Raw genomic sequence first — 10,611 nt, 5'->3', positions numbered from 1 at the left:
GCTTTTCAGAAGGAGGGGCTTCATAGAGACAGGAACTAAACAGAGCGTTACTGACAGACTGGGAAGAGAGGAGCTGAACAATGGAGAATATGAGGAAAATAATCAACCTGTTCTAGTAGAGCCCAAAAGGTCACAATAGATCCTCTATAAATTAACGCAATAGCTGTTTTGTTTATTCTTAGAAGATGCTAATGATGTTGCACAAGCGATCAAGAACCCATCAGAGACTCTCCTCATCATCATCGGGGTGTCTGTCGCCGGGGCTTTGGTGGTCGTCATGGTGATCACCATCATTATCGTCAACTGTCACCTCAGACGCAAGAACAGGAAGCTGAAAAGGGCGCTCAGTGCGAGAACGTGAGTCTGTGACCTTTGACCTTGGAAATATCTGGAGATAAACTGTCATGCAGCATGAAGGTGTTTTGTGTCTCAGGGAGGAGATGATCAGCCTGTCGCGGCAGGTGTCCATGAGGAGACTCAACTCCATCAACTCTGATCCCAGGACAGCGGTACAGCGGCTTTACTCATGTTTTGTGCTTTACTCACATATGCAAATCTCAGTATTACTGTCACAACATGGATATTCAAAAGAATATTACAACATTTAGACATCAGCAGCATCTATGGTAGGAAATTATATGCTGCATAAATTTTTTTTAGATTTTTTGTTGTTGTTGCATTGTGACATTATATTCTTATTACCACATTATAAAAGTATTTTTAATGCATTAATGATGCACATAATATTTATTATAAAGTTTGATTGTTTTGCAATGTTAAAACTTACTCATATTCTCATTACCATAACGGAATATGGGAAAATGTTCTTAATTCTCATGAAAATAATGTCATAATGTGGAAAAAAACATTCTAAAAAATAGACTTATATTCACGCTGTAATTCCTGTGATTCACCAAATAATCTGAAGATATGATATTCTGCATAAAAAGCATTAGAGATTAGATATTTAGATATAATATTGTTGCATTGTGACACTCATGTTCATTCGTTTAGAAAGCTTCGTTATATTCTACCATAATGCAAAACAATTGTTAGTGTAAAGTATTTATAAATACTGCTGATTTAATTTTTAAATTATGGTATTTTTAGTTTGATGAGAATCTAATAAAAAAAAAAAAGACTCATCACATCCAGCACATCATCTGTTTGACCTGATACCCTCAGGGAGGTGCTACAGGATAATAAGAGCTAAAACAAACAGATTGAAAAACGGCACATATCCTAGGGCTGTTTTAATTTTACTGAACACTAAATGAAATGCCTCTTTCTGCTAATGCCTCTTTTGTAATTATTTATAGTCATATATTTATAAATTACCTCACTTGCTGCATTTAATATGCAAATATATATATATATACACAGTACCAGTCAATGATTTCTGAAGGATCATGTGACACTGAAGACTGGAGTAATGATGCTGAAAATGCAGCTTTGATCACAGAAATAAATTATATTTTAAAGTATATTAAAATAGAAAACCATAATTTTAAATTGTAATAATATTTCACAATATTATTGTTTTTTCTGTATTTATTATAAAATAAATAAATGCAGCCTTAATGAGCAGAAGAGACTTTGTTCAGAAACATTAAAAATAGTAATGTTTCCAAACTTTTGACTGGTAGTGTAGGCTATATACATTCCAGTCTATTTATTTACTTATTTATTCACTTATTTGTAAAATTTGTTACATAGGAGAAATATTTTTTTTGCACATAGGGTAATTATTTGTAAAGTGGGAGATTGATTTTGCACTGAATAATTGCATATAATCTCGTTGTACTTTTTTTGTATAATGACAAATAAAGATTCTGATTCTAATAAGAATAATGAGAATCACACAAATTTAAAGTAACATAATGAGATTGTGGAGGGAAACTGTTCTTAATTCTAATCACAGTGTGAAATTATCTTACAAAAGACAGGCTTATTTCTTTTAATTAGTTTTAGGGTAGATTTGACCCTAGAGATTCTTCTTTATACCATTAAACTTGTGATGTTTATAATATAAACTTGCATGTTTTTTTAATGCTCTGGCTTCATAAACTGCAGCAAGGAATAGCACATGACATGCAGGAAAAAAACAGTAGGCTAAATCGAGGGAACGAAAGAGTAAATTGCACGCATGATTTAGCAAATCGAGGGAAGGAAATAATAAATCGCGCATACGATTTAGCAAATCGAGGGAACGAAATAGTAAATTGAACGCATGATTTAGCGAATCAGGGGAACGAAATAATAAATCGCATGCACGATTTAGCGGATTGAGGGAACGAAATAGTAAATTGTGCGCACGATTTAGCAAATCAAAGGAACAAAATAGTAAATTGCACGCATGATTTAGCGCATCAAGGGAACGAAACAGTAAAATGTGCGCACGATTTAGCGAATCGAAGGAAAGAAATAATAAATCGCGCGCACAATTTAGCAAATCGAGGGAACGAAATAATAAATCGCGGGCACGATTTAGCGGATCGAGGGAACGAAATAGTAAATTGTGTACACGATTTAGAAAATCAAGGGAACAAAATAGTAAATTGCACGCATGATTTAGCGAATCGAGGGAATGAAATAATAAATTGCGCATACGATTTAGCAAATCGAGGGAACAAAATAGTAAATTGCGCGCATGATTTAGCAAATCAAGGGAAGGAAATAATAAATTGCGCATACGATTTAGCAAATCGAGGGAACAAAATAGTAAATTGCGCGCATGATTTAGCGAATCAAGGGAAGGAAATAATAAATCGCATGCACGATTTAGCGGATCGAGGGAACGAAATAGTAAAACGTGCGCACGATTTAGCAAATCAAGGGAATGAAATAGTAAATCGTGCGCACAATTTAGCGAATCGAGGGAACGAAATAGTATATTGTGTACACGATTTAGAAAATCAAGGGAACAAAATAGTAAATTGCGCGCATGATTTAGCGAATCGAGGGAATTAAATAATAAATTGCGCATACGATTTAGCAAATCGAGGGAACAAAATAGTAAATTGCGAATCAAGGGAAGGAAATAATAAATCGCATGCACGATTTAGCGGATCGAGGGAACGAAATAGTAAAACGTGCGCACAATTTAGCGAATTGAGGGAACGAAATAATAAATCGTGGGCACGATTTAGCAAATCAAGGGAACAAAATAGTAAATTGCACGCACGATTTAGCAAATTGAGGGAAAGAAATAGTAAATTGTGCGCCTGATTTACTTTTTTCCCCTGCATGTCATGTGCATGTCTCATAGAATATAGTTCTGAAGTTCCTCTTTATGTGTTTGAAAGTAAAGTGACACTTTCTGTGGTTTGCAGGCAGAAGAGGGTTCACTGATGCGGATGGACAGTGTGATGAAGAACAGTGTTTTATCCGTGGAGGTGAGTTGGCTTCACACTTGTTTCACGCACGTGTGCAAGTGACACGTCACCAGATAAACTCTCTCTCTGCAGGATCACTCCACGCTGAGAGACGGAGAGTACGACAGTCTCGGACGTCCTGCCATCTACCCGTCGTACCGACCGGACCGAGGCATTAAGAAGCTGAGAGACATCGAGGAGGACGAGAGAAGCGAGCGCAGACGAAGAGTCGAGTCCTACGTCAAATCCAGCAATATGTCTCTGGTGTGTGTGAGTAATAAACAATACTTCTGTTGTCTGCCTTTTTTAGCAAGTAATAGTCTGTTAGTATAATTGTGTACAACAGCATTTAGAGGCCTTTGAAATTCATGATCAAATACGAGACTAAGCTTTATAGGGTTAAAACTGCATCCTGATGATGTTTCTTTGTGTTTCTCCATCAGGATTCAGGGCTTCACAGGGACCAGAGTTCTCCTCCTCGCTCCGTGAGCTCCGGTCCGACTGAAGCATGGAAACGCGGCTCTCGCAGAGAGATTCACCGAGACGAACATGATGCATACGTGCAGCAAGAGCGAATTCCAGAAGGAGAAGAAGGAAACAACTATCATTTGTCCGAGGCGGTTTCCAACTACTTCCAGTGCAGCAACGGAGGACTGACACCAAAGGAAAACCCCAACGCCATCATCATCCACTCGCGCAGACAGATCATCTGATGAAGGACTGTTACACACTCAGAAAGGGCATCATGTTGTTCTCAAACCTGCATGACTTTTGCAAAATGTTCATACTCCACAAAGTCATGCATATCACGATATATTATGATATGATAGACGAGAATAAATAGATTTAAGATGTACGTCACAAGTGTTTATGAGACATTTGATACCGTTGATGTCGAACCTGCTGCGATGCATCTCGAACAAGATTGCTAACACTTTACAATAAGGTTCCATTAGTTTACACTGCAAACAAATGACGTTCTTCCTCAGTGTTTCTGTCTTGTTTTCCAGCACAAATATCTAAACATTCTTAAATCAAGATACATTTACTGGAGAAGAGAAATGACTAAAGATATTAAGTTTTGTTTTAAGAAAAATGTATCAGTTTGTGCTTCAAACAAGAACAAATATCTGCCAATGGAGTCAGAAAATTGAGCCAAAAGACTCAAATAAGAGGTTGAAATCAGATCAGACAGATTTATTAAGCTGTGATAAATCATACCTGTTGTTACATTTTTATGTTATGTGTAACAACATGTCCTCTGTGTTCAGGTTTGACTTGTAAAATTAATGCAAAAACTGACACTTCAAATCAACATTTCAGACAAAAACAATCTAAACCTTGACCAAATTCAAATCCACAACTTAATAAAAATAAGAATTTGTGTCTAAAAACCACTATAAACCACTATATATATATATATATATATATATATATATATATATATATATATATATAAAGTTTTTCTTTTTTTAACCCCCACCAGATGGCACTAATCTACCTTCAAAAATTGGATTTTAAGTTTTTACTGCTTTAATTTAAAATAAATATATATATATATATATATATATATATATATATATATATATATATATATATATATTAGGAAAAAAATTGTGTGCTATTTTCAATGGGGAAAAATAGCTAATAAAAATTGTATAAATATTGCATAGTATCATAACATACCCTCAAAATTTTAAATAATAATATTATTGAACAAAAATATATTACATTGCTTTCCTGAAAGAAAGAAAGAAAGAAAGAAAGAAAAGGGAATATTTTACTACTGAGGAAGAACAACATTTTTTGAAGTGAATTCATTGACTAACAATGAGCAATAGATTTGTTTCAGTATCACAGTCTGCTTTCATTATAGACAAGATTATATGAACATTACTCAGATTTTCTCCTTTTGTGTTTCATGGAGTAAAGAAAGTCACACAGGTTTGTAACAACATGAGGGTGAGTACATGATAGATTTTTAATATTATTTGTTTGAACTGTCCCTTTAAGCGGATGATCAGTGTACACAAACTCACATATGATGGTGAAATGAGGAGCGATTTATTTCCCATCGGCTGCACTGGATCTCTTTCTTCCAGCACATCATGTGAACTCAGACAATAGAGGAGACGTTTAAGGGTTAAACACACAAACACTGACATATGGATGTGTTTCTGCTGAAGTCCTGCTGATCTTGATTCGTTCCTGGTTTGGACTCATTCTACCTCTGTGTGTCGAGATGACAGAACTGTGACGGCATTTATATGATGTTAAGACACTTTCTTGTAAAATTAATTCCACCACAACAAACATGTATCAGACTTTCATGTTTGTTTGAGTTGACATGTTTAAATCTGTCATAATACTAAAATATAAAACATAGGACGTTTATATTTATAGTATAATAACAATTTGGAATAATTATGATTTTTTTTTTTATGTTTCTGAAAGAGTCTCTTCTGCTCACCAAGGCTGCATTTATTTAATCAAAAATACAGTAAATTTTATTAAATATTATTACAACGTAAAAAAAAAAAATATTTTTGTGGAAACCGTCATTCACTGCCATTCAAACGTTTGAGGTAAGAAATATAAAAGACAGAAATTACTACTTTTATTCAGTAAGGATGCATTAAACTGATCAAAAGTGACAGTAAAGATGTTTTTAATATTAGAAAAGATTCTATTTCAAATAAACGCTGAAAGTTCATCAAATAATCAAGAAAAATAAAATGTATCAGTTTCCACAAAAATATGAACTTTTTCAACATTGATAGTCATAAATGTTTCTTGAGTATCAAATCATCATATTAGAATGATTTCTGAAGGATCATGTGACACTGAAGACTGGAGTAATGATGCTGAAAATTCAGCTTTGATCACAGGAATAAATTACATTTTACTATATATTCACATAGAAAACAGCTGATTTACATTATAATAATATTTCACAATTTTTACTGTATTTTTGATTAAATAAATGCAGCCTTGGTGAGCAGAAGAGACTCTTTCAAAAACATTAAATCTTAATTATTTCACACTTTTGACTGGCAGTGTATCTGTTATGTGTCTATATAAAATGTTTCTGTTTGACTTCAGTTTTGCTCCAATGTCACTTTCTTTACAAACGTTTTCTGCAGAAAAAGTCGCTACAGTTATTGTTGCTAATGTAAAGATGTAATACATTAATATTAATTACTTTGGCACTAACTGTGGTTACCATATGAACCAGACTAACAGGTTACCTCTCTAACTACTAAACACATATTTTAGACTGTGGACTGCTTTATATTTACTCCACAAAAACTCCATCACTCGTTACAGTATTGCACTATTTTTAAAAGTTACTATTCTGAGTTTTATGTCTGAGTAATAATGTATTACTAAAAGTTTAAATTAGTAAATGCTTTTTATTGTTAGTTCATGTTAACAAATGAAACCTGAATGTGTTACCAGCTTGAAGTCAGTTAAATAAAAATGTATACTGGTCTAATTTGAACCTGAAAAGTAAGACTAACTGTTAGTTGGTCAGACTTTAAACATCTGTTTATGCAGCTAGATAAGTAGATAAATGCGTTTTGTATATTTGTAATGTTGAGTTTGTGTTTACTCACACAAATAAAGATTACTGATCTGTGAAGAACTTTAATAAATGTTCATGTGAATGAAAGATGCAGGAAAGTCTCGTCTCAGTTTGTCTTCGTGTGTGTCCGGTGGATCTTCTGGTGCGTGCGCAGGTTGCTGAGCTGCGAGAAGCTCTTGCCGCAGACGGCGCAGCGGAAGGGTCTCTCTCCGGTGTGGACGCGCCGGTGCATCTGCAGGTGGCTGGAGCGGTCGAAACTCTTCCCGCAGAACGAACAGATGAACCACTTTTCCTGCGCCGCTTCACGTCTGCAAGCATTACTGCGATCAGGAGACGTTCTGTTCTGGATGAAGTCTGACGCGGTTCTGTCGGGTCGTGAGTTCTGACTGTCGGACTCAAAGCTGAGGCTGTTCACGGTTTGACTAGCGCTGATGGACGTGAACGCACACGCGTGTGTTCTTGCAGGCATCTGCGAGCAGTGTGGATCTTCTGTGATTTCAAGAAAGTTCTGCTTCATCTCCACCGGTCCAGCAAAGTCTTCCTCGTTCTGAGGTGCGTTGAGGTCTTCGGTGACGGGCACGTCTTTTCTTTCTGCAGTAAACATCTGTGCGAGTGTGTCGCTGTCTTCTGGATTCCCATTAAGCTGAAGTCGGGCAGCAGGATTCTGAATGTCTCCATCACGACACTCGAGACGCCCTGCAACAAACCACAACACTCAAGCTGTGGACTGATTTATTTACTCCACAAAAACACTTTATTAGTTCATTTGTAAATGTTTTGTGTAAATCTGATGTCTGATTTCTATGGAAGCTTGCTTCCACCACTGAATAAAAAAAAGGTATAATTTCGCAATTCTGACTTTTTTCTCAGAACTGCGAGTTATAAAGTCCGAATTGCGAGTTATAAAGTCAGAATTGTGAGATATAAAGTCAGAATTGTGAGATATAAAGTCAGAATTGTGAGATATAAAGTCGCAATTGTGAGATATAAAGTCGCAATTGTGAGTTATAAAGTCCGAATTGCGAGTTATAAAGTCAGAATTGTGAGATATAAAGTCAGAATTGTGAGATATAAAGTCAGAATTGTGAGATATAAAGTCAGAATTACGAGTTATAAAATCCGAATTGCGAGTTATAAAGTCAGAATTGCGAGATATAAAGTCAGATTGCGAGTTATAAAGTCAGAATTGTGAGATATAAAGTCAGATTGTGAGATATAAAGTCAGAATTGCGAGATATAAAGTCCGAATTGTGAGATATAAAGTCGCAATTGTGAGTTATAAAATCCGAATTACGAGTTATAAAGTCAGACTTGCGAGATATAAAGTCCGAATTGCGAGTTATAAAGTCAGAATTACGAGTTATAAAATCCGAATTGCGAGTTATAAAGTCCGAATTGTGAGATATAAAGTCAGAATTGTGAGATATAAAGTCTGAATTGCGAGTTATAAAGTCCGAATTGCAAGTTATAGTCGCAATTGTGAGTTATAAAGTCCGAATTGCGAGTTATAAAATCCGAATTACGAGTTATAAAGTCAGAATTGCGAGATATAAAGTCCGAATTGTGAGATACAAAGTCAGAATTGCGAGTTATAAAATCTGAATTGCGAGTTATAAAGTCCGAATTGTGAGATATAAAGTCACGATTGTGAGTTATAAAGTCCGAATTGCGAGTTATAGTCGCAATTGTGAGTTATAAAGTCCGAATTACGAGTTATAAAATCCGAATTACAAGTTATAAAGTCAGAATTGCGAGATAAAAAGTCACAATTACCTTTTTTATTTTTTACTTAGTGGCGAAAACAAGCTTCCATAGATTTCACTCACTGCCAGTGATTAAAGTGTTTTTACACTGCAAAAAATATTTGTTCTTGTTTGAAGCACAAACTCGCTTCATTTTTATACATTTTTTTACTTAATATCTTTAGTCATTGTGCTTCTCCAGTAAATATATCTTGATTTAAGAATGTTTAGATATTTGTGCTGGAAAACAAGACAGAAACACTGAGGAAGAACATGATTTGTTTGCAGTGAACTCAACTAACCAATGTTAACGTCCAGACCTGTGGCCTGTTGCATAAACTACTTAGACTAGTTTAAAGTTAGTCATCAATTTTTATAACTTTTTTTTTTAACTTAACTTAAAAAAGTAAGACTAGATTACCCCTTTGACTAACTGCTAGTTGGTCAAACTAGTTCTTCGGACGGTCTAAACATCTGTTTATGCAAATGAAGTAGATAAATGTGTTTTATTAACTTTACATTTTTAAAGACCAAAAGTTTTTTTAAGGTTTTTTTTTTTTTTACATTACTAACATAGATTTGAACGAACGTTCACTGGAAGAACTTTGAGAGAACATTGCCAGAACGTTCTTCCAGCAACGTTAATAGAACGTTCGTTCAAAGTTATCAAGTCTTTACTAATGTTCTCAAAACGTTAGCCCAAAAACATTATTTATACATCGTTCATGGAATGTTTTTTTCCCTTTAGTTGGACGTTCGTAACGTTTTTAAATGTTACTGGAAGAACATTCAAAAAAGTAACGTTCCTATGTTTGAAGAATGATGTTTTCTCAACGTTCACATAACCAAAAACGTTCTTAACATTAAAAAAAACATTTAAACGTTTTCATAACTCAATGGGACGAACGGTAGCAAAACATGTCTTTGTTAACTGGATACATATTGGTCAGTAATATGATATAAACTGGACATACGGTCATTTGTTGTTATATTTCTGCCTCTGGTAGATTTACCCGCGAACTCGCTGTCTGTGACGCGCTTCTTCAGCGCGCGGATCTGCGCGTCTCTCAGGCGGATCTGCGCGCGCATCAGCACCAGTCCGTCCTCGTGCAGCTGCAGGATCTCCGACACCGCGGACTCCAGCACTGCCTTCAGCCTGCTCTCAAACATCTCTCCTGGAAGCATTCAAATGATCCCTAACTGACGACCTGGACCGGTTTAATCCTTTAATGTGAGAAGCTGCGGACAAAAACACTTCCTGCTTGAGCGGCAGCGACCGTAAATACTGGAAGAAACGGGCAGCGGCAAAATGTTATTTTGCATAATATTAATATTGAATGGAAATGTACACATTGTGTTTTGACCCATACATATATATATATAATGCTCGCATAACCAAGAAAAACAATTTTTTAAAACATTTTTAAAAACTGGACGTTTCAGAGAACATTTCGAAATAACGTTTTTATAACTTAAAGGGAACGTAGAACATTTTTTTGTTATCTGGGTTGAGTCTTTAACTTCATATTTATGAGAACTCAATGTAAAAATAACCTCAGGCGTCATATTATATCCATCACATTTCTGTTTTGATCAAGTCTTTATTTATTTTTCCCTGTTTTGATCAAGTCCTCTCCGAGATAAATCTGCATCATGACGTCATTGAGACGCTGTACGTGTAACGTGAAAACACACTGACATCTACTGGACAAAAGTGGCACTGCATCCCAAAACACAACAAGGCCCAAACCCAAAAAGTAAAAGGCCTACATATTAAATTCCTTTTTAATAAAACAAATTTCCAGCTGTGTGATCAGTTGTCGGACTCTCTTCATTTAACTAATAAATATTATGTTTATATTTAAATTCACCTGTAATTGAGGGAAATATATTCTAGTATGAATCAAAT

The 10,611-nt window shown here is 35.2% G+C and overlaps 3 protein-coding genes across 12 annotated transcripts in view; 1 reads left to right on the top strand and 2 right to left on the bottom strand.

Moving 5' to 3' along the window:
• The window catches only part of nectin4b (nectin cell adhesion molecule 4b), a 19,821-nt gene extending 12,774 nt beyond the window's left edge, over window positions 1-7,047 (top strand). The window contains exons 7-11 of one of the 3 annotated variants that reach the window (XM_051864223.1): window positions 186-357; window positions 434-509; window positions 3,333-3,395; window positions 3,468-3,644; window positions 3,818-7,047. In XM_051864223.1, coding sequence (XP_051720183.1) covers window positions 186-357; window positions 434-509; window positions 3,333-3,395; window positions 3,468-3,644; window positions 3,818-4,087 — 758 coding nt within the window. In that variant the 3' untranslated portion in view covers window positions 4,088-7,047. Of the gene's footprint in view, window positions 1-182; window positions 358-433; window positions 510-3,332; window positions 3,396-3,467; window positions 3,645-3,817 lie in introns of all 3 variants that reach the window. The other 2 variants (XM_051864215.1, XM_051864224.1) reach the window with 2 other exon arrangements.
• Window positions 1-10,611, bottom strand: part of mau2 (MAU2 sister chromatid cohesion factor) — a 266,008-nt gene that overhangs the window by 183,744 nt on the left and 71,653 nt on the right. The window lies entirely within an intron of this gene.
• Window positions 5,332-9,996, bottom strand: LOC127496698 (zinc finger protein 436). Of its 2 annotated transcripts, none has more exons than XM_051864393.1 (2): window positions 9,677-9,996; window positions 5,332-7,656 (listed from the first exon to the last, which is right to left on the bottom strand). In XM_051864393.1, exons 1-2 carry the CDS (start codon window positions 9,885-9,887, stop codon window positions 7,067-7,069), a joined length of 801 nt encoding a protein of 266 aa, XP_051720353.1. In that variant the 5' UTR covers window positions 9,888-9,996; the 3' UTR covers window positions 5,332-7,066. The 2 variants fall into 2 exon arrangements, with proteins under 2 accessions (XP_051720353.1, XP_051720363.1); XM_051864403.1 differs by having other exon boundaries at window positions 9,716-9,988.

The sequence above is a fragment of the Ctenopharyngodon idella genome, chromosome 2 (genome assembly GCF_019924925.1).
Source record: "Ctenopharyngodon idella isolate HZGC_01 chromosome 2, HZGC01, whole genome shotgun sequence".
Taxonomy (NCBI): Eukaryota; Metazoa; Chordata; class Actinopteri; order Cypriniformes; family Xenocyprididae; genus Ctenopharyngodon; species Ctenopharyngodon idella.
The sequence above is the reverse complement of the archived record's forward strand: the minus strand, read 5'-3'. Positions and strand labels throughout refer to the sequence as shown.

What these genes read in the sequence shown, in the direction of transcription:
- LOC127496698 (XM_051864393.1), bottom strand. Translation starts at nt 9,887, where the DNA reads ATGCTTCCAGGAGAGATGTTTGAGAGCAGGCTGAAGGCAGTGCTGGAG. An exon ending in AAATATAACAACAAATGACC is followed by an intron (nt 7,657 to 9,676) that starts GTATGTCCAGTT and finishes GGTTTGTTGCAG; the next exon opens with GGCGTCTCGAGTGTCGTGAT.